This window comes from Jaculus jaculus, chromosome 9, assembly GCF_020740685.1.
Source record: "Jaculus jaculus isolate mJacJac1 chromosome 9, mJacJac1.mat.Y.cur, whole genome shotgun sequence".
Lineage (NCBI taxonomy): Eukaryota > Metazoa > Chordata > Mammalia > Rodentia > Dipodidae > Jaculus > Jaculus jaculus.
In genome coordinates this window covers 20,041,590-20,066,109 of record NC_059110.1, presented here as the reverse complement: position 1 = coordinate 20,066,109, position 24,520 = coordinate 20,041,590, and the positions used below count along the sequence as shown (strand labels likewise).

The window sequence follows — 24,520 nt, the reverse complement described above, 5'->3', positions numbered from 1 at the left end:
TAGTGAGAGTAAGTTATGTGTGGCATTTGGGGCTGGGCTATAACACCCCAAAGCGTATCCCCAGAGACACACCTCCTCCAGCAAGACTCCATCCTCCAGAAACTCCATCAGCTGACAGCCAAGTATGAGGCTTAATCAAACACATGAGGCTGCGGGGGACAGTCCCCATTCAAACCACCACCACCCATTATCCCCTCTGGCCACCATCTCTCTTCTATGGGAAGACACAGAATCATGGAGCATCATCTCAAAAGTAGAGAGAAACCCCTTATCAAGCCACCAAATCTCCTGCCAGCTTGATCTTGGGCTCGCTAGCCTCCAGGATTGTGGGAGATAACTTTCCAAAATTTTATAAATGACCTCATCTAGGGTATTTTTATTACAGCAAGCCAAATAGACTAGTCCATTACCTTATTTTTGGCATGACAACAATAAATTATGTGTCCATTACTGATCAGTCCCTATCCCCCTTATTCTATAACAAACACTATTGCATTTTTTTTCTCTCTAGTGCCCATTCTGCATAGTTCAGAGAGATGAAATCATACAGTATGTGTTAACACATTAAAAGAAAAAGGTTGAGACTAACAGCCATAAATATGGGCTGGAGAAATGGCTTGGCAGTTAAAGGAACTTGACTGTGAGGCCTAAGGACCCATGTTTGACTCTCTAGGTCCCATGTAAGCCGGATGTACAAAGCGACTCAAACATGCAAGGCTGCACACAAGGTGGCATATGTGTCTAGAGTTCAACTGCAGTGGCTGGAGGCCCTGGCAAGCCAATTCTTGAGCCCCCCACCCCTCTCTCTCTCTCTCTCTCTCTCTCTCTCTCTCTTTTTCTCCCTCTCTCATAAAAAACAGGCCAGTCTATTGGGCTTGCCTCATAAAAAGCCATAAATAATCCAGCAACTAAGTGTACAATCAACACTTTGATAGAAAATATATTTACTTATATTGATAAAGAACATGTAATTTTTCCTCAGAATCGCTCTGAACTAGCAATTACTAAAACAACTGCTTTTTGCACAACAGTCAGAATTACCTTTATCTTAGAATTCAATGGGTGATATTTAGAATACTTCTAAGTCAACGGTAATGAAACTAACAGTCTAGCTTGCTGAGAGAAAGAGAGAAGCCACACAAAGTCTACTACTCAGACAGATATTAACAGACTTGAAGGCCAATAAAGACAGAGGTCTTCCTCCCAAGCGGCCTATAAAACCAGGACCTGAAGCTGCAAGACTTTAATTACTGGTTAAAATAACAGGAACTGAGTCATATCTGTGGCCCTAGATGGAGACATAACATTTTAAACTGCCCAAAAGACCATAAGATGAAGATCTAGCAGGAGACTTTCTGGTAAAGAACAGAAGCACACCATAGTCCCCTCCCTTCAAAGTTACTCCAGATGGACCTGTCAATCACCTGAGTAGGAATACACACCCTCAAGAAAGCTATCTATTCTAGAGACTTTAGAAAATGTAAACAGCATTCCTAAACATGTAGGATTGCACAATGGTCTATTTGGCCATGGTCCACCCTGCCCATATGAGAGTATTTTCCTCCACAATAGTCTGTTTGGGCATTACCCACTCCCACTTTTATAGTGCCCCATTTTACTCTGTAATAAACTCTATCTTCTATACTAGCTCTCTGTGTGTCTCATCTGGAGTCTTTAGACAGAGATCACAAGGACTTGGGAACAGACGGGAGGCCAAGGATAACATCCCAGTGACACTAACAACTTCAGTTCCAGAACCATGCTGGGTGACGATGTCGTACTCATTAAACAGATTTCAGTCAATGCAGAGGATAACATATATTATGATGAAAGATGTAAAGTTCAATGTTTCCCTCTCCCGCCAAAGGTACAAATAGTTTAGAAAAATCTTTAGATATATCATCTAGGACACTTTGACTATACTAGAATAAATAACTGGATAACTCTCTTTTCTCACAGAAACAGTATGACTAAATGACAAAAGGAAAAAATTTCACAGGAATCTGTCTCCCTAGTCTCTGGGGTTTTGGTTAGCTAAAAATCATGACAAGGGGCTGGAGAGATGGCTTAATGGTTAAGCGCTTGCCTGTGAAGCCTAAGAACCCCAGTTTGAGGCTCGATTCCCCAGGACCCACGTTAGCCAGATGCACAAGGGGGCATACAAGTCTGGAGTTTGTTTGCAGTGGCTGGAGGCCCTGGCACACCCATTCTCTCTATCTGCCTCTTTCTCTCTCTGTCTGTCACTTTCAAATAAATAAATAAAAACAAAGACAAGGGCTGGAGAAATGGCTTAGTGGCTAAGTTGCTTGCCTGCAAAGCCTAAGGGTCCATGTTTGACTCCCCATATCTCACATAAGCCAGATGCACAAAGTGATGCATATGCATGGCTACACATGTGCACAAGGTGAGGCACACATCTGGAATTTGATTACAGTGGCTAAAGGGACTGGCACACCAATTCTCTCTCTCTCATTCTCTCTCGCTTTCACTCTTGCTTTCTCATTAAAAAAAAAAAAAAAAAAAAAAAAAAAGCCAGTCTGTTGGGCTTATCTCCAAAAAAAATGACAAAATTCTATAAATGGGACACTGAGGTTTACCATTTAAAACATGAAGGTTAGGGTTGGGGATTTAGCTCAGTGGAAGAGCACTTGCCTAGCAAGCACAAGGTGCTGGGCTCGGTCCTCAGCACCAAAAACAAACAAAAACATTATGGTTATGAAACTGAAAAGTCATGTCTACCTTCTGGTAGCACATGACCCAGACCACAGCACCAGACCAGATAATGAAGTACAAATTGGTGACTGTGATGAAACACTCAAGTTTGCTTCACAAGACATAAATCCTGGCACCCAGATTCTTCCCAAGATATGAAGCTACCACTCACACCACAGTGAGGCCTGGGCTGCCAGCCTCACCTGTCTCTTCCACAGAAATCTCGTTAGACTTCTCATTTCAGTGAGCTCTCCGTTCACTGCCTTTCTGCAAACACAGGTCATTGAATAGAATTCCCACGTGCCCTTACATTCCAAACACATGAGCATTATCTTTACACAGGAAGATGTTCCCATCAGGGAAGGACTGTGGTTCTGCAGTTGGAGTTGTGAAGGAGGTGAATGTGAGCCCCTGCCCCTCACAGCGCTGTGAACTTCACAAAGGACAACCCTACCCTGTCAATGTCACTTCCACCAGCAATACCGAATCTCACAGCAGCACAGCAGCGGTATATGGCATCCTGATAGGCGCTGAAATCCCCTTTCACATTCCTGAGTCTGATGGTTGTAAGAGTGGCATCAGCTGCCCCATCCAGAAAGACAAGACCTGCAGCTACCTGAACAAGCTGCCGGTCAAGAGCATACACCCTCCTATAAAGCTGTTGGTGGAGTGGAAACTTCTAGATGACCAGCAAAAAATTATCTTCTGCTGGAGAATCCCGCTGCAGATCAAAGGCTAGAGCTGTCTGGTGCCCTTATGTCTGTGTGGCGGTAGAGGCGATGGATGGAGGGAGAGAAAATCAGACCTGAAATCGAATCAGTGGCCCAAGAAGGAAAAAAATTTCAAAACTGCTGTTTTATGCCACTCAACCTCCAGGCGTATATAAGATCCCATTTCTCGAGAGCTCAGAACTGTTGCCTTTGTAAGAAAGCTGAAGGAGAGAAGGGTGGGGAAGAGAGGGCAGACAACGACCTAAGGCTATTGGGCCTCAGTGTGGAGGATGGCTTCCAAGCCACTGCTGTATAGCTGGGGAGATCACTTCTACCGTTTCCTCATCTACGTGCCTCACCGCGTCCAGTGCGCCTCCGACTCTTGATAGCCCATCGCTTCAACAGTAGTGACCTGCTGTCCACTGTGTCCAGACTGTCCAGTGAAGAAAGTGAGCAGAAAGTCAGCTCTGGATGTTCCTTGCTGTTAGTGATTTTCCTTAAAGGTGACAATTGGTTGGTAGATATTTGATTTTTTAAACAATATTAATTTGTATCTTCTTGCACTTGGAAATGAACCTTTGAATAAATAAAATCTTGTCATTCTTGCCTTCGGAAAAAAAAAAAAAAAACCTCAAGGGGTGGCACACACCTTTAATCCCAGCACTCAGGACGCAGAGGTAAGAGGATCATTGTGAGCTCAAAGCCACCTTGAGACTACATAATGAATTCCAGGTCAGCCTGAGCTAGAGTGAGACCCTATCCCAAAACAACAACAACAAAAAAAAAAAAAAACCCTCAAATGCCTAGAAAAGTTTCTAAACTTTTTTTTTAATTATTTATTTATTTATTTGAGAGAGAAAGACAGATAGAGGGAGAGAGAGAGAATGGGCACGCCAGGGCTTCCAGCCACTGCAAACGAACTCCAGACGCGTGCGCCCCCTTCTGCATCTGGCTAACATGGGTCCTGGGGAACCGAGCCTCGAACCGGGGTCCTTAGGCTTCACAGGCAAGCGCTTAACCACTAAGCCATCTCTCCAGCCCTTTCTAAACTTTTTGAAACAGTGTAAATCACAATATCTAGTACCTAACAATAACCATTAGATAGAAGTCCATTTCCTTCCTATAGACTGATAAACAAATAAAATCTAAATTAAGAAAAAATACATACCACATAGAGTAGTACTAAAAAATAGTTAGCTCTAAATCATTTTTTAAAAATACTGATAAAAATTCCATATTCATTCTTGAATATTCTAAATTTGAGCTACCAACTATGGTTGAACACAAACCATAGCAAGCTATTATGGATACCAATACAAGTATTCTAAAATATATTTATAAAGATAAAAAGCTAAAAGTAACAAGCCCAATGCCCAAGAACAAATTTAGAAGACCCACACTGTGCTGTTCCAAGATTAGAGAAATCTACAGTCATCAATACAGTCTGCTATGCTCAACAAACAGAAAGAGAGGTCAGTGAACCATTGAAGATAGAAGCAGGTCCATGTGAATACAACCAACTGTATTTTGACAAAGAAAACTTTAAAAAAATAATAATTTCAACAAATAATGCTACAATAATTGGACATCTACAAAGGAAAATAAAACCTATGTACATATCTTACTGATATACAGGCATATTCAACTTGTGGCCTGTAAGCTGTGTGAGTCCCAGGATAGCTATGAATGTGGCCCAACACATTTGTAGATGACCCGCCAGGCAAGGTGAGCCCACCAGCACAATAGTGGCATGACCATTGTGGGGGTAAACCAACCGCTAATTGGATTTGAGACCCACTCCACATGAAGGCATTCATATCTGGTACTATAAATCAGACACTATAAAAGCTTATATCCTGGGAGATTACAGGCCTTTGTGGAGAAGCTACTACTGCTTTGCTGAATGGATATGTGGTATCAGGCAAAGTGCCTTCTAAACATTTATGTTTATGCCTATAAAGTAGCATTACTCTCAAGTTTGGTCAGAGAATCTTGTTTTTACAGTGGACAAGGTTAATGCATACTCATCACTGGCCAAAGTGTGGAGAACATGCGACATCTATATCACCCCTCTCCAAGGCTCAGGAAGCATGAGGGAAGAATATGAGGGCCAGAGGAAGAAGGCTGTGGGACACTGTCTTCTGGACAGGACATGGCCATGGCATTCATGAACTCACACAGGGATTAATTAATTAAAACTGGACCTAAATGGGACGGATATAATGGAAACAGAAGACTGCATCTCTAGCTACGTGTGCAACAATGCCAAGAATGTGAATAAAAGCATGAGTTATAAAGAAAAAAGAAAGATAGAAAAGTATTGAGTGAAACTTCCATAGATGACAATATGGTTGGTGCCTGGAGAGAAAATTTCAGTGGGTATGACTAACAGTCACAAACGTGCAGGAAGTCTCAACCTTCTAATTCCCTTAGTGGAGAATCTGATGTTCTGAGGATGGAAGGTAATTTAGTTGAATTCACACAAGTACTTACTGCCTGCCAGACCCTTCCTAAAAACTCCCCATCTAGCTGGGCATGGTGGCACACGCCTTTAATCCCAGCACTCAGGAGGCAGAGATAGGTGGATCAGCATCAGTTCAAGGCCACCCTGAGACTACATATTGAATTCCAGGTCAGCCTTGGCTACAGTGAGACCCCCACCTTGAAAAAACAAAAAAACTTCCTATCTTTCAGCTCTGCTCCATTCACTTACTCAACTAATGTTGACTGGGCAACTACTATGAACCAATTATAACTGCAAGATACAAAAACAAAAAAAAAACATATAGTCCCTACTTTCACAAAATTCAGTCTGGTTGGAAGGCATGCATCACATACACTGATACAAAAATAAATATACTTGATATCTTTTGTATTTAAATGTAGCAGGCATTGTTTTAATTACCTACCTAAAATTTATTCCTGGGGCTGGAGACATGGTTTAGAGGTTAAGACACTTGCCTGCAAAACCTGGCATCCTGGGTTCGATTCCCCAGTACTCATATAAAGCCAGAGCCACAAAGTAGCCCATGTGTCTGGAGTTCATTTACAGAGTCAAGAGGCCTTGGTGTGCCCATTCTCTCTCTCTTCCTTTTAAATTTAATGAGAATATCTTAAAATCTACTCCCTTAGCCGGGCATGGTGAAGCATGCCTTTAATCCCAGCACTTGGGAGGCAGAGATAAGAGAATCGCCATGAGTTTGAGGCCACCCTGAGACTACATAGTGAATTCAGGTCAGCCTGGCCTACAGTGAGGCCCTACATCAAAAAACAAAAAAGATTATTCCCTTTACTATTCTTGATAATCAAAGATTTTCTTCAGGGTAGCAATGTGTTCAGCTAAATTCTGTAGTCTAATCACACACAACAGTGATGGCCAATTCTGAGCAGAAAGGAAGTGGGGATACAGAGGAGATACCATGGTAACTTCCAGATAAAGAAGGGTTGAAAGGCTGGCTTTCCCTCACTTCTTGCACTCTAAAACAGTGAAAGTAGCTGTGACAATTAGATCAGCGGCCATCTTGCTGCCACAAGGGAAAGCCAAGAAAATCCACCCATAGCCTTTGACATTCAACTTTGGTTTTCTCTGAATTTAGGCATATAAATGTGAGCTCCATGTGGGGAAGCCTGGCTAGAGGAAATCAGTTCATAAAATGAAGCCAGTGTCTGATGAAAGTGCACCTAAGGGAAACAGTGAGAAAGCTGAGGTAAGAGTGTGCTCTAAATTTCTTTCAGTTTGGTTATATAAATTAACATTTTTTTTTTAGGCTGGTTCACATTGAGTTTCCATTGCTTGCAACTAAACAGCCCAAATTCAATATAACCAATGTGATTTTTTAACAGCAGTGAGAGGTGTGAGAAAAACCAACAGTTGGTGTGAAAAAAAATGAAAAGGTGGCTAGGGAGGTCTAAAAAGCCACAAGAGGGCCAGACAGATTGCTCAGTGAGTAGAATGCTTGCATATAAGCAAGAGGACCTGAGTTCAAATCCTCAGTACCCATGATCCTTATAAAATGTTGGGTATACCCAGTACTCCCAATGCTGGAGAGGTGGAGACAAAAGAAATGCCGGGGTTTGTCTGCTAGCTCATCTAGCCAACTTGGTATGCTCCGAGTTCAGTGAGAGACTCCATCTCAAAAATTATGGTGGAAAGCAATTGAGAAATATAGCTGACCCCTGGTCTCCACAAACATGCATGTACATGGGTACACATAGATGTACAAGTGTGCTTATACACAGGCATGTATACCACACATACATACACATACACATGCAAGAAAAGGGAAAAGGAAGAAAAGCAAAAACCCCACTGAGTAACAGAGCACATAGTACCCCAGCTCCCAACATAGCCCCTGGGGTGTGGATCAGAGAGACCTACAAGGTCCCCAAAACAAGACAGGCTGCTCCTGTCGAAGCACTTGACCATGAGCCTAAGGTAAAAGGCTGAAGATACCATATGCTTCCAGCACAGAGCCTGGAGAGACCTGGCTGGAATCCAGATGAGAGCCAGTCCCCAGACAGCCCATCTAGTGCTAGAAAGCTGTCCATGAGCTACTGGAGGAAAGTGGCCAACAACAGTCTAAGCAAACACCCTGACAAGAAGTACACACCAGTGCAATAGTGGCACACAGCCTTGGTGGGTAACCAATAGCTTTCTGATTGGCTAAGAGATCCGCTCAATGGAAAGAAATTCACACCTGGAATTGCCATCAGGTCTAAATCCAATGTACACAAAGATTATGATCTCCAGTGTCAAGCTCCCACTAGTCTTTGGCTAAAAGAGGGGTTACATCCATCAAATTCTCCCTAAATTAATAATGCTTATCCCATTTAACCTATACTGACTTCATTCTCTGTTGGACAATCTGCTTTTCTTTTTCAGAAGATAGCAAGACCCCAGGAGATAAATTACTCTTTGTCATTCAGCCAAGGCCCAGCTGCTTCCATGGTGAGCCTGACAATCAGCGCCAGGGTGAAGGAGACAGAACCTGAGGATACGCAACACCTACCAAAGCAGAGATCCAGAGGCTCCTAAGAGCTCATCACTGAAGTAGACTCAAAACACACCCACCATGGCTCAGAGAATTTTGCAGAAGAGGGCACAGAAAGACTATAAGAGCCAGGGGTGGGGACATCATGCCCAGCGGCATTGCCTCCCCCCAATAACTGCTGCTCTCCCAATGCATAACCCACAATCCCATGGGTAGTACCAGTAAGCCCACCGAGGGAGGGCCCCAGCAGAATAGGGGCAGGGATGAGGGGAAGGGTGGTACCAACACAGGATGTACCCGTACTAAAAATATCCATAATAAAAAAATGGTAAGCAGCCTTCTGGCCCTCAAGTCACCCACTCTCCACAAAATCTGCCAAATTTCTCAGGGTGCCACAAGGGTTCTCTCTCTCTCTCTCTCTCTCTCTCTCTCTCTCTCTCTCTCATAAGTAAAACTTTTTTTAAAAAAAGAAGAATAGTAAAAATGACAAGTGTGGTAGCTCATGGTTATCATGGCTATTGGGAGGTGGTGGAGAGGAAGGCTTGCCTTGAGTTTCGAGTCAGCCTGTGGTGACTCTTTTTTGAGAAACTGTCTCTGTGGTGGTTTGATTCAGGTGTCCCCCATAAACTTAGGTATTCTGAATGCTAGGTTCCCAGCTGATGGAGATTTGGGAATTAATGCCTCCTGGAGGGACTGTATTGTTGGGGGCGGGCTTAAGGGCTTTATAGCCAGTTTCCCCATGCCAGTGTTTGGCACACCCTCCTGTTGCTGTGTTCCACCTTAAGTTGGCCAGGGGGTGATGTCCACCCTCTGCTCATGCCATCGTTTTTCCCTGCCATCGTGGAGCTTCCCCTTGAGCCTGTAAGCCAAAATAAATCTCTTTTTACCAGAAGCTGCTCTTGGTTGGGTGATTTCTACCAGCAATGCGAACCGGACTGCAACAGTCTCAAAAGGCCAAAATAATAGCAATAATAATAGCAGTCAACAAACTCTATTAGCAGTTAACATGTGCTCTCTTCTATCACTCTGTGTCCTAACCTAAGAAGCAGAGTGCCCTTGCTCAGCAGTGGAATCCTTCCAGCGACAGCTCCTGAGGCGAAGTGGGGCTGCCCTGTGAGCCTAGACAATGTATTCTTAGAACACGGGGCCCCTATGCTCTTCGCTGATTTCCAGTCCTTAGAAACAACCCATCACCACCTGAAACAAGGTACACGTAACAATGAGAAAAGAGAACAATAAACATAAAACAACAGTGTGGACAGAAGTGATGAGTGAGAAAAGGGAGAGGGGTGTGTGTGCACGCATGCTGTGTTTCAGTATGTTCACATGTGTACACGTTCATGCGGAGGCCAGAAACCAACGTTAGGGGGACTTCCTCAATCACTTCCCATCTTATCCTCTGAAACAGGGTCTCTCACTCACCTACAGTTCACCAATTCGACCCCAGAGATTGCTTGCCCCCACCTCCCCACTGCCGGGATTATAGGCATGTGCCACCGTACTGGGCATTCTATGGGAGTTCTGGGGCTTTGAACTCAGGTCCTTGTGCTCCTATGCACACTGGGCATTCTATGGGAGTTCTGGGGCTTTGAACTCAGGTCCTTGTGCTCCTATGGAAAGAACTTTACTTACTGAGTCGTCTCCCCAGTCTTATTTTTTTTCACCTTGGGGTCTGGCTCTAGCCCAGCTGACATGAAATTCACTATGTAGCCTGAGGCTGGCCTTGAACTTACTGAAATCTCCTTCCTCTGCCTCCCAAGTACTGGGATTAAAGGCTTGCACCACCAAACCCTACTCTCCACTTTATTTTTTTTTAAATCCTTTTAAGAGTAATTTTCTTTATAGTATGAACTTCCTACATAATGGAAAGCAAGTGTGTTTATATAATTTAAGATAACAATATAAAAGTCAGCAGGAAAGAAAGATAATGAACGCAATTCATCATATTTTATAGTTCATGGGATGGTTAAAATTATGGAAATATAGCAAATGCTAATAATACTGCCTAATTTAAAAAATTATACATGATACATGTGATAACTATCAGAAAAGCTAAAAACAGGTAGGTTTAAGTAAATGCATGAAGAAATAACAATGCAGGCAAGTTATTCAGAGCTTTGGGAAGAATATCAGAAAAGCTAATAAAAGAAAAGGAGAGGTGGAGGGAAGACCTTTGTTTTACAAATCTTATATTTTTATTAAAATGAGCAGGTGTTCATTGTGAAAAGTCACTACTCCTATGATTCATAAAAGTATGCTGTAAAGGATGGATAGTCAGAGGAAGCTGCCTCTCCATTGTGGCGTGATAAAATGACAAGAAATGCCAGCCAATCATCAAACACAGGAGGATACCAAAAGAGGAGAAAGATAATGTGTAAACATAAGCCAGCAAACTCATCAACTCTTTGGATTCTTTTTCTACACCGTTATAGGATTAACAACCCATTTTCTTTCTGTACAAAGTTCTCAAGAGATATTCATTTGATTGGCTTCAAACCACCACAAATGTTTCCACCCTCACATTTCCTTAAAAAGGGGATTGCCTCAGTCTCCCCATCTTTTGGGAGTACTCACTGGCCAAATGATGTGCTCAGAATAAAATTTGGTGGTCCTTGTTAAAAATATAAAATATGGCCCGTCATGGTTTCTGACACCTTTAATCCCAGCATTTGGGAGACAGAGGTAGGAAGCACGCTAGTGAATTCCAGGCCACCCTGAGACTACCCGTAGTAATGAATTCCAGGTCAGCCTCAGCTAGAGGGAGACCCTACCTCAAAAAAAAAAAAAAAAAAAAAGCCATAAAAGTAAAATAAAATATATTCTTTAAGAAATTTTAAATATGGCTACATTTTGATCCATCGAATTCATGTCTCTGCGTCCACCCTACAGATACATGACCAAATGCTCAGATGACTCCGCACTTGAATTCCAATGCAAACAATGGTTGCTAACAGAAAATAGCTGTAATTTCAGAGGCAGATGCCGTGGGTTGTTTTGTGTTTTTTTTTTTTTGACAGTTTAAAACATAAAACACATCTGTATGTAATAAGATTGCAAGGTATGAATAACCTGGTGGAAAAATCAAGATTCAAAATTATGTATTCTACATTTTTTTTTTGTTTAAAACGATACACACATCGCCCATGTGGCAATGTGCTTATGCTGTTGTGTGGAGATATTATTATTCATACTGTATATCTTTTTTTTTTCTCTTTTGAGATGGGGTCTCTGACTACATAACCATGGCCTCAAACCCACTGAACTCGAACTGAACTGCCAGCAATCCTCTTGCCTCTGCCTCCCTAGTGCTGGAATTACAGACTTGGGCCTCCGTACCCAGCTTTAAAAAATTAATCTTGTTTATATTAGTTATTATTATTTACAAAGATTATTATTATTATTATTATTTATATATTTTAACGAACCAGGTCACGCATCAATTGTCTTGTTTCTGGGATTGGGGGGAGGGAGGGACGAGTTGCTATGGTAATTACAAAAGGGAAACGGTGTTTTCCCACTGGTTGGATCTAAGCATTTAGGGGAATATTCCATACAGTGAGTGACAGGCTGTATGTAGTCCTGGACTCCTTGGGAAAACAAAAAGGCTCCTTAGGAACTTGGTGGAGTGGTTGGGCCAGGCATTAAGTACTTGCACTGAGGGAGGGCATGGGGTGGGGGCGACACGAGTCTGGGGGAAAGGAGTCCTGGCCGGGAAGTGCGTGTGGGATGAAGGTCAGGGTGAAGGTCAGGGTCGAAGCCAGGAGCGCGGCGGGCGCCGGGCAGCAGCGCGGGCGCGCGGGGAAGGGCGCGCGGGGAGCGGCGGGGGCGCGGTACCTTCCCAGCGCAGCTCTCCTCCGGGCTCGCGCTGCAGGAACTTGTACCAGAACGTGTCCACGCGGCCCGGCTCCGCCCCGTCCTGCGCCGCCGCCGCCGCCTCCTCCTCCTCCAGCTCCACCTCCCCGAGCCACAGGCCGGGCTCCTGCAGCGCCAGCGACCCGGGGCCTGCCGCCGAGCCCGCCGGCCGGAGACGCACGGCGCCCTGCGGCTCCCAGCGCCCCAGCTCGGGCCGCGACCCCACGACCAGCAGCTCGGGGCTCGCGCCGGCCACCGCGGGCGGCACCACCACCCCGAAGCGCACCCGCATGGCGGCTCCTGCCCGGCGGCTGCCCCGGATCCCAGCCCGGCGATTGGGCGGCGCGAGGCCCCGGGCACCGGCGGGGACACGTGCCCAAGGCGCCCTGCTCCGACCGGGTCACGCGGCGGAAGAGCCGGGACCCGTGCCCTCCTGAGCTGTGGCTTGGGGCAGCGGGCCTGGATCCCTCCCTCCCGCCCCCCTGCAGGTGGACGAGAACCGGGCGAGAGCCCTAGAACTTCTGCATCCTAGCAAGAGTTCTGAAACTATTCCTGTGATGGTCGTCAAGCAAGACACGGCATCTAGGTTGTGCCTCCAAACGGGGAGAGTGGGAGAAGATCCAGCCAAGCTGCAGATCACTTGGTCTCTCCTGGCCTTGGGCTGTTTTGATTTATTATTTATCTATGCATTAGACTGAGTACGGGCTTGCCAGGGCCTCTTGCTGTAGCAAAGGAGTTCCAGATACACACACCACTTTGTGCATCGGTACTTGGGAATTAGACCCCGTGCAGCAGGCCTTTTGCAACCAAGTGCCTTTAGCTACCGAGCCATCCCTTTAGCTTCCGGGGCTGTCTGTAAATAGACCCCAGGGCTCTGATGGATCTGTGACTGTGGGAGAGGCGCTGTGACTCTGGACCCACAGCCGAGTAAAAACACTCAGTACTTTTCCTCTGCCTGCTTTGTCACTAGCAGGAAAAACAACAATAAAAATCCAGTTTTCAAGTACGTGGAAAATGGGTTTGGAGCAAGTACTTTAGTTCTTCGCAAGGTCACGCAAGACAAAATTAATTCTGTGGTGACAGACGTATGGCTTTCTTAGTTGCGTTTATTAGAGACAGGGTCTCGTTGGGTATCCTGAGTGGCCTGGGGCTAACTTGCTGCAGTCCTGCCTCTGTCGCCCTGGTGTGGGTAACCCAGATACTTCCGTAATTGTTAATGGCATAAAAAGTTCAAACCTGGTATTTAAAATTTGCTTTAAGTAATTCGTTGCACCGATTCGTTTTATTTTAACTTTTTTTTTTTAATTTTTTTTTAATTTATTTGTTTGAGAGCGACAGACACAGAGAGAAAGACAGATAGAGGGAGAGAGAGAGAATGGGCGCGCCAGGGCTTCCAGCCTCTGCAAACGAACTCCAGACGCGTGCGCCCCCTTGTGCATCTGGCTAACGTGGGACCTGGGGAACCGAGCCTCGAACCGGGGTCCTTAGGCTTCACAGGCAAGCGCTTAACCGCTAAGCCATCTCTCCAGCCCTATTTTAACTTTTTTGATGTTGTTGTTGTTTTTCAAGATAGGGTCTCACTCCAGTCCAGGCCGAATTGGAATTCAGTGTGTGGTCTCAGGCTGGCCTTGAACTCATGGATCCTCCTACCTCAGCCTTCTGCATGCTGGGATTAAAAGCATGTGCCACCATGCCTCGCTGTATTAACTTTTTATTGACAGCTTCCATATGTATATACAGTATGCCGTGGTCTATTTATTTGTTTATTTTAGAGGAAGAGAATTGGCACACCAGGGCCTCGGCGCTGAAATCAAATGCCAGGCACTTGCGCCACCTAGTGGGCATGAGCAACCTTGCGCTTGTCTCATCTTTGTGCGCCTGGCTTACAGGGGATCTGGAGAATCAAACAGGGATCCTTAGGCTTCACAGCCAAGTGCCTTAACTGCTAAACCAACTCTCTAACCCTCTTTTTTATGTTTATTTACTAGAGAGAGAAAATGGGCACACCAAAGCCTCCAGCCACTGCAAACTTAACTCCAAACACATGCACCACCTTGTACATCTGGCTTATGTGGGTTCTGGGGAGTTAAACCTGGACCCTTCCTTAGGCTTCGCAGGCAAGTGCCTTAACTGCTGAGCCATCTCTCCAGCCCCAATATTTTTTTTAACGTTAAAGCATAGTAGGGTTTTCAGAGTTACTTGGCCAAAAGAAAAAAAGTTACCTGTTGTGAGGGAAGAGTGGGCACTGCAACATGGAATTGCCACAGACAAATGCATGTCCTGTTTACATTTGTTATAACATTCTAATAATTCTTCCCTTTGTATGTTCACCAGCGTTTCACCTATTACACATCTCTTCAGTTAATAGTGACACACACACACACAAAAGATGCATATCTGTATAAGGGGGAAACCCCAATGTTTTATGCAAGCAGAAAATGTCTAAAACAAAGGAACCAAAAAGGTAACGTTCACAGCCCCAACTGTAGAATAATGAGTAAATCAATACGTGCCACTCTTAAGCATTGCTAGTCCACTCAGAGTTTAGCTGGTTGCTAAGCTTAGGGATAAACATGAAGAAAAATGTGAAGACAGCAAGGCTGGCCAAACACAATGGATTCAGGAACCAAACAGACATGAACTCACAGTGGCATGTGAGTCAGTTTATTCAAGTCCCAGTTACCAAATATTCCTAGGGTAATTTTTAGGAAAATAGTGTTCATTTGGCTATGCAAGGAGGACTGTTTGTCTACAAAGGAATTCAGACTCCAGTGAATCTTCAGGGAGGGGCCCATGTGACGCTGAGATCCTTACTGTCTGCATGGTGCTACCTGCACTGGGTCCTTTCCACGTGGCCTAATTCCCTCCAGAGCCCTGACCACCTCGGGAGAAACAATGATGGAGAAAGAAAAACTATGTTCAACAGACACCACTTCCTTGTCTTTTTCTCATCTTAAAGTGCAACAATTTTAACTGTTGGTAAAAATAACCTTTTCAGCCCCTAAACAAAACATGTAAGAGCTTATACTATGGTGTGAACTGAAACTATGGTGCAAATTTAGTGGTTAGATCATGTACCAAAGTGCACCTGGAAAGGAGGCAGATACCAAAATATGGGTTAAATGATGTGTTTTAAGGCTTCACTTGTATTTTGACTGTTAATTGTTTGGCTATGTCAACATTAGTGTGGCCTTTGAGACCTTTCTGCGTGTCATGGTTTTCATAGTTGCATTACCTAACTTAATTCAGCAGTCCTATGAGGTAATGTGGGACTTTCCCTGGAGAACAGACCAAAGAAATGATTCCACTCACATCCAACCTGGGGAACCAGTGAGTGTATCAGGATTACTTGCAGGAGCATGGGTGACTCAAAGGCAGCTACATTAGTAAAAGGCTCACCCCCATTTTCAGTGAGGACTCACAAAAGATGCATCTTTGGAACTCCCTGCCCAACTTGCAGGCAGTTCCACTGAAGAGTCTCCCCACCAACTGTTAACACCTTTAATAACTTTTTGGAGATGGGGGGGCATGACCTTGTGAGTAAAAACTTGCTGAGCCGGGCGTGGTGGCGCATGCCTTTAATCCCAGCACTTGGGAGGCAGAGGTAGGAGGATTGCTATGAGTTTGAGGCCACCCTGAGACTCCATAGTGAATTCAAGGTCAGCCTGGGCTAGAGTGAGACCCTACCTCGAAAACTAAAAAAAAAAAAAAAAAACTTGCTGAACTTCCAGAGCCATGTAAGTTTTATGAGTTCCCAGAGGTTTATAAATGTCATTAGTTTCCTGATATTGAGGCTCGCTTTTTCCCCCTAGGTGAGAATGTTTCAGTTTAGAGGAAATAACTATGCAACCAGCAACTATATCCCCATTTTCAGATGTGAAGAAACAGATGCAGCATGGAATAGTACAAAGTCCACAGTGAGCAAGGGCTCAATCAGGTACCAAAGGCATCTATTCTGCTTAAATTTAAATTGAATTTTATTTATTTGAGAGAAAGAGGCAGATAGAGAAAGAGACAGAGAAAACGGCAGGGCCTGCAGCCACTGCAAACGAACTCCAGATGTGCCGCCTTGTGCATCTGGCTTATGTGGGTCTTGGGAAATCAATCCGAGGTCCTTTGGCTTTTTAAGCAAACGTCTTAACCCGTAAGCCATCTCTCCAGGCCCTTAAATTTAAATTTATACCAATACATATATACTTTCATATAAAAATTGTCTGTAGAGTACATTTAAATCCAACATATTTAAATGTTATTCTCTTTCAGCTTTAAGTAAAAGTGAACTTCATGTCATTATTTTCTATAACTAATTTCCTCTTTAAGGACAGAACAGACAAATAACCAATACAAGTCTAAACTGATTAAGCTAAAAGACATAAATATTTTGATAACTAGAGAGGAGGATTTGATGTTAGGTCACAGGAAAGTTTTTTTTTGTTTTTTGTTTTTTGTTTTTTGTTTTTTGTGTTTTTTTTGAGGTAGGGTCTCAATCTAGCTCAGGCTGACCTAGCATTCACTATGGAGTCTCATGGTGGCCTCAAACTCACGGTAATCCTCCTACCTCTGCCTCCCAAGTGCTGGGATTAAAGGCATGTGTCACCACACCCAGCTTGAAATTAAAATTTGTATACCTTTGTACATGTATATTTTCTCTGGGTTTTTTATTTATTTATTTATTTATTTTTATTTTTTGATTGGTGGTGGTAGTGATGGTGGTGGTGTTTTTGAGAAAAAGATTCATGTAGCTCAGGCTAATCCTGACCCTCCTACCTCAGCCTCCACAGTTTTGGGATTGCAGGCATTAGCCACCAAACCTGGATGGTATACCTATTTTTGGGGGGTAAGAGAAACGCACGTTTAAGAAGTCATAGTGTGGTGCTCAACCAGTGGTTAATCTATTATTCCCAGACCTTGTTCTTTCCTGAGTATTCCTATGTGAGATTTCCTCTTGCATTCCAAAGAATCTTTGCATTTATTTAAAGGGATTGTTTATGAAATCCATTTGAGGTCAGATTCCTAATGCCATAGGGATGAGCTGAAGTTAGAGCAAACAGGGGCTCCAGAAAGTAACAGAACTCTTGTAATAATTCTTGAAAGACCAAACCAATTTGTTGTCATTGAATTCCATTCCTACAATGCCAGCTTATACATCACTACAATATTTCTTGGTGAATGGGTAATAAATTCAGACTTAATGTTGTAGGACCCAATTCAAATGCGCATTCTTTCAGAGTCCCCTTGGGGAAAGCTATTACTTGGTTTTGTAATGATTGATGTTTTCAGAAACAATCTAACTAGTCAGTGAGCTGGAAATCTTTCCATGTAATATATGTAGATCCACGGTCACTGATGTAGGTCACATCTCATCCGTAGTGGAGGAGCAACCCAAAGTATTCACTTATTACTCGACAGAACATATCTAAAAGCTAAATGTGTCATAGACTTTTTCCAACTTTGTACCTTAAAAAAATACCTTCAGGGCTGTGGAGATGACTCAGTGGGTAAGAGGGCCTGCTGTACAAGCATGAGGACCTGAGCTTAATTCCAGCACCCACACACTCACGTAAGAAGTTGGTCATGGCGCTGCGTGCCTGTAACCCCAGTGTAGGGGGGTGCATAAACAGGAGCACTGCTGGGGCTCCCTGTCAACAAACAGTGAACTCCAGGTTCAGTGAGAGGCTACGTCCGGCAGATGGGGGGGGAGGGGCGGGCATAGGTTGATAGAAGAGGACCTCCAACATCTTCCTCTGGTCTCTATAGGTGTAAGTATGGGACATGTACATCTGCATACTAATGTGCATCAACACACACACACGTGCATGCATGCGCGCACACACACACACACACACATGCATGTGCACATGTGCACAAATACCTTCAGAGATTATAGCTCAGATTACTCAACAGAATATACCTAAAAGTTAACATGTCAGATGCTGTTCCAATTTTGTACCTTCAAGTATACCTTCTGAGACATTCTGAGATAGCTTAGAAATGTGTGCACTGGTTAATCATAGCTCATTGCTTTGAAGGGTGGAAAATTCTTGGTTAGCCTACTTAAAACTCCTTTGGAAATGTAGAATAATAGATGGAAAGTAGACATACCAAGGCTTTGCCTAAACATTCTAGAGCATGTCTCAATTATCTTAAATTAAGGTCTCTTTTAGATACATATAAAAATCTACCTCTGGGCTGGAGAGGTGGCTTAGAAGTTAAGGCACTTGCCTGTGAGGCCTAAGGACCTAGGTTTGATTCCCCAGGATCCAGGTAAGCCAGATACACAAGGTGGTGCATGCATCTGGAGTTTGTTTACAGTGGCTAGAGGACCTGGCATGCCTATTCTCTCTCTCTCTATCTTTCTTTCTCTCTCTCTAATAAATAAGAGAAAATACTTTTTAAATGGACCTGTAAGATTCTGTTATTCCCATTCCTCACACATCCCATCATAAATCCTGTCTTGTCAGCACATCACCTGATTACCATGATTTTTCTTTCTTATATGATTTTGTTTATTTATATTTATACTATCATTTATACTACATGATATTAATTCAAAAGCTATCTCCAGTATGAAATTGCAACGGAGCACATGCCTTGCGAGAAGACGCTGACCTGCCTTTTCCCTGCATACGCCATCCCACCTTTACTACTGTAAAGCCACATCTCCCCCGGTCACATCTTAGCTGAGAATCCCTGCTCAACAAGGCATTCCGACAAGCGACAATCTTAAATGACTGACTAGAACAGCGAGGGTCAAGCCAGGTGGTTGGACTTCAGTTCAAAGCAGCGTGCAGTATAAAAAGATGCTCTTAGGTCTGGGGTAATTTGAATAATAGGCTACTTAATACCTTCCTTTATATGGAGAGAGAGAGAGAAAGAGAGAGAGATCACTTGATAATTCATTCAAGTTCTGGAACAAAGATAGTCCAGTGGTTAAGGTACTTGCCTCCAGAGTCTAACAACCCAGGTTTGATTCCCCAGTACCCACATAGAGGCCCTTATATGAGGAGTTCATTTGGAGTGGCTACAGGCCCTTGTGTTCTCTCTCTCTCTCTTTCTCTCTCTCTCCTTTTGCAAATAAATAATTAAAAATTGAAAACAAATTAAAATAAAACAGCGGTAGCTGTGATGTCCTCCAAGCAATTTGCAAAGAGTTTGAAGAAAAGAAAAAAAGAATGAAGGGAGCTACAAGCAGATCTTTCACTTATGTAATAGAGGCCAGGGATGGAGGAAAACCTGACAAATAAGTTTAAGGAACTTGAATTTTCTGAAACTCACCGTTAGCTTATTTTTTCTCAACATTTTGTGTGGATTAACATGAGAAGTCAACAGTTTGAAACAGGAATCTGTTTGGGTACATACAGAAGGTGAGTTTGAAGACATTGTTTTACTTCTTAAGTAGCTGGTGGAAGAAGAGAGCCCAGAGAGGAAGGTAAGTGTTCGTGGTAAGTGGACATGAAGAGTCATCCGTGACACCCTCCAATACCAAAGGAAGTACTGACTCTAAGCTTCCTTCCGGCAACTCTCCCTGATGCCCTCCGATACCAAGAGAAGTACTGACTCTGAGCTTCCTTCTGGCAACTCTCCCTGATGCCCTCCAATACCAAGAGAAGTACTGACTCTGAGCTTCCCTCCAGAAAATCTCCTTGATGCCTCCAATACCAAGGGAAGTATTGATTCTGAACTTACTTCCGGCAACTCTCCGTGATGCCCTCCAATACCAAAGGCAGTATTGACCCTGAGCTTCCTTCCAGCAACTCACTGATTCTTTAGAAATAAAAAATAAAATAGAATACATGGGGCACACACATCTATACACATGTACATACACCATATGTACACACATACCACCCACACACATATGCACACCAAAAAAGCATAAATCTTAAAAAATGGAGAATTTTATATAAATGTCTGCATTTGTGTCTAACTTGACAAAAATGGCAAAAAAAAGACCGCAATCCTCAACACATATGGGCTACAGCTTTGGTGAACTCGATTGCCTGACACCATAATCTCAAAGTATCACTCAAATTGTCTCCCACAAAATGATCCAGTCTGCTAGTTATCCTTCACCTTGATGAGTTTTGTTTCACCTTCCTCCCCTGCCACCACCCATAGTGAGAGGATTTTAAAAAGTAGTATGGGTGCTGAAATTTCAAAGCTCATTTATTGTTCATAAGAATTGTTCATGCTAGAGGAAAAAGTAGGGAAAACCCTTCAACATGTTGGTCTTGGCAAAGACTTTCTGAATACAACCCCAATTGCTCAGGCAATAAAACCACAGATTAATCACTGGGACCTCATGAAATTACAAAGAATTTGCTCTGCAAAGGACACAGTGAAAAAAGCAAAGAGGCAACCTACAGAATGGGAAAAAATCTTCGCCAGCTATATATCTGATAGAGGATTAATATCTAGGATATACAAAGAACTCAAAAAGTTAAATAATAAGGAATCAAACAAGCCAATCAAAAAATGGGCTATGGAAGCTGGGCGTGGTGGCACACGCCTTTAATCCCAGCACTGGGGAGGCAGAGGTAGGAGGATCGCTGAGAGTTCGAGGCCACCCTGAGACTACATAGTGAATTCCAGGTCAGCCTGAGCCAGAGTGAGACCCTACCTCGAAAAACCAAAAAAAAAAAAGGGCTATGGAGCTAAATAGAGCATTCTCAAAGGAAGAAATACTAATGGCATATAAGCATCTAAAAAAATGTTCCACGTCACTAGCCATCAGGGAAATGCAGATTAAAACTACATTGAGATTCCATCTCACTCCTGTCAGATTGGCCACCATCATGAAAACAAATGATCATAAATGTTGGCGGGGATGTGGAAAAAGAGGAACCCTTCTACATTGCTGGTGGGAATGCAATCTGATCCAGCCATTGTGGAAATCAGTGTGGAGGTTCCTAAAACAGCTAAAGATTGATCTACCATATGACCCAGCTATAGCACTCCTAGGCATATATCCAAAGGACTCATCTCATTTCCTTAGAAATACGTGCTCAACCATGTTTATTGCTGATCAATTTATAATAGCTGGGAAATGGAACCAGTCTAAATGTCCCTCAACTGATGAGTGGATAATGAAGATGTGGCACATTTATACAATGGAGTTCTACTCAGCGGTAAAGAAAAATGAAGTTATGAAATTTGCAGAAAAATGGATGGACCTGGAAAGGATTATAGTAAGTGAGATTACCCAGGCCCAGAAAGCCAAGTGCCACATGTTCTCTCTCATATGTAGATACTAGCTACAGATGACTGGGCTTCTGCGTGAGAATGAAAATACTTAGTAGCAGAGGCCAGTAAGTTAAAAAGGAGACATAAAGGGAAGAGAAAGGAAGGGAGGAGGGTACTTAATAGGTTGATATTGTATATATGTAGGTACAATGATTGTGATGGGGAGTTAATATGATGGAGAATGGAATTTCAAAGGGTAAAGTGTGGGGGGCGGGGAGGGAGGGAATTACCATGGGATTTTTCTTATAATCATGGAAAATGCTAATAAAAATTTTAAAAATTAAAAAAAAAGAATTGTTCATAAGTATAACAGTGCAGTTAACTTGATATGTTCCTCAAAGAGTTAAACACTTACAACACAATCCATCTGTTGCAATCAGGTTCACATTGCTGGCAGAAATCAGCCAACCAAGAGCAGGTTTGGGGGTGGGAGAAAAGAGTTTATTTTGGATTATAGACTCGCAGGGAAGCTCCATGATGGCAGGGAAAACCGGCCAACATAAGGTGGACAATAGCAACAGGAGAGCATGCCAAACACTGGCAAGGGGACACTGGCTATAATAACACCCATAAGTCCACCCCCAGTAATACACTGCCTCCAGAAGTTGTTAGTTCCCAAATCTCCAGCTGGGAACCTAGCATTCAGAACACTTACGTTTAAGGGGGCCACCTGAATCATACAAAAAACTATCAATCCCTCTGGTCTACCAGCAATGAAATAATTTCACTAAAACTTTTTTTATGAATGTGTATAACAACTTCATTCATAAATAACTCCAACTGGGAACAACCCAGATGTTCACACAAGAGAGAAGCATAAATGTCCACATGATGGAAAGGTATAAAGAGAATGAGGTATTGATGCATGCCATAACACAGTTGTACCTGAAAACAGAATGTAAAATAACTAATCCAGACACAAAAGACCATATGTCGCATGACTATATTTATGCAAAATATCTAGAATAAGCACATCTGTAGTAGCAGGAAGCAAGTGGTATGTTTACCTATGACTGAATGTGAGATGGAGATGGGACTGGAGAAAAATAAGGAGTAACTACTAAAGAACAGAGGGTTTGGGGGAGGGAAGTGATGGAAATAGTTTTAAATTAATTGGAATGATGGTTGCACTTATTATAAATATACTAAAAATTCATTGAGTTGCATACTTAGGATGGATGACTGATATGGGATGTCAACTATACTGTGCCAGCCTGTTGTGGCCCCTTTGAGTTTTGAACCCTTGTCTTTTGTTTTTGAGAAAGTATATTTTATGTAGTCTAGACTGACCTTGAGCTCATTATATAGTCCATGCTAGTATAGAATTCATAGTAACTCCTGCCTCAACTTTAAAGGTACTGGAATTACAGGCATGCACCACCATGTCCAGCCCTTGAAACTCAACCTGCAATGGAGAAGGACCATAGACCTGATATCCAAGAATTTAGAAAAGGAAAATTTGCTTCCTTTAACCTACAATAGGGTATTAACTTGCAGTGGTGATGAAAACAATAACATTTATTTTTTTCAAACTTACCCCCAACATGTATCTATTTCTCATATTTACAAATGTTGATGGAGAATATGTGCTGGGTTAAGTGATTTAGAATATTCAAAAAAGGTATGAAACTCAAGAGTTCTGTGTAGTGGTTTGAAATATAAACATGCAATAAATGAATTCCAGTGACCTCACTTAGGAGGGTCCTCAGTGGAATGAAAATGGGGGAAAAGGGCTAAGAGAAGATAACATGAGAAGAATGGACAAACACATGATTTGCCCATACAATAATGTTCCTAATTAATAAAATTTATATATATATATATATATATATATATATATATATATATATATATGAAATTTTAAAAGCATATGAAAAGATATGAATGACTGCACAGATACATTTTATTTATTCATTTAAGCAATGTTAAATTGCTTGTCATGGAGTAATAACTAGCCTAAACCCTACTGCTAAAGATCAGAAGAGGACTGAAGCTCAAAGGACCTCGACAGGATGTAAAAGGACTAGCAACCAGCACGTGGAGTATCTTGCAAATGAGAGAATGATGTAGAACACCGAGGAGGAAGCTGGCTTCAGAGCAGGGAACCTGTGTCAACAAAAGCAGAGTGGCAGAAAAATCTCAAAGCATGAACTTTTAGAGTCACAAATTAACTATCCCAGAAATTTTTGTACTAAGATAAGTTTATGGTAAACATCTATTGCCTCTCCCAATTATATTTTAAACTAATCATGCACTTTAGCTTTATGTTTCACAATTTGCAACTTTCAATGCAATTAATGGATAAGAAGACAAACATGGTAGTTCTATACGGAAGAAAATAGAAAAATATTGAAACTACTAGGTGTTCAATGTGAAAAAGGAGACTGTGAAACTTACTGGAATCCAGAGATTAAGGCCTTGATGCACCTCGCTGTAATAAAAGGCATGAGTTCCATTATGCTACTGCACACAGCAGAAATCAGCAGTGTGAACTGTCATGCCTTACCCTTGGTGTTTACTATGTGAGTTCATGTACCCACAAGCTTACCAGGTGTGGTGGTTTGAATAGATGGCCCCCAATATATTCAGTTGTTTATTTGTTTGTAGATTGATTGTACATTGTTGTAGATCCACTGGCTGGAGGCAGTGTCACTGGGTGGATCATAATGTGGTGGTGGGTTTCACATTTCAATCTAAAGATATGCAAAATGTGCCTAGCTGGAGTTCCTAAAGTGTGCTGCGTGGCTTTTGGCTTTTGGCTTGTGCTTCTCTCTGTGTCTTTCTGCTTGGACCTGTGAAGGCAGGCCAGCTTCTTCTGCCATTTATGGAACTTCCCCTGGATCTGTAAGCTTCAATAAATATCCCTTCCTCTATAACCATGCCTGGTTTGGAAGCTCATCTCAGTGAACCTAAAGCTGTCTGCTATACTAGGTAAACATCACCATTGTTTTCATACTTTTTAACATGTTAGGTTAGGTAGATGAGATTTATTTTCATACATAAATATCTTTG

General features: G+C 42.8%; 2 protein-coding genes across 7 annotated transcripts in view; one reads left to right on the top strand and one right to left on the bottom strand.

Moving 5' to 3' along the window:
• Epm2a (EPM2A glucan phosphatase, laforin) overlaps positions 1-24,520 on the bottom strand; it is a 159,917-nt gene that overhangs the window by 81,751 nt on the left and 53,646 nt on the right. For 2 of the 6 annotated variants that reach the window (XM_045157937.1, XM_045157938.1), the window contains exon 1: positions 12,248-12,557. The exons of 2 other annotated variants lie outside the window; for them this stretch is intronic. In XM_045157937.1, the coding sequence (XP_045013872.1) occupies positions 12,248-12,557 (310 nt within the window). Of the gene's footprint in view, positions 1-12,247; positions 12,558-23,511; positions 23,615-23,905; positions 23,940-24,520 lie in introns of those variants that run through there. 2 more of the 6 variants (XM_045157942.1, XM_045157939.1) reach the window with 2 other exon arrangements.
• On the top strand, positions 1,773-3,451 carry LOC101618053 (NPC intracellular cholesterol transporter 2-like). The gene is made up of 2 exons (XM_045158366.1): positions 1,773-1,867; positions 3,055-3,451. The coding sequence occupies exons 1-2, from the start codon at positions 1,773-1,775 to the stop codon at positions 3,449-3,451; spliced, it is 492 nt and encodes a 163-aa protein (XP_045014301.1).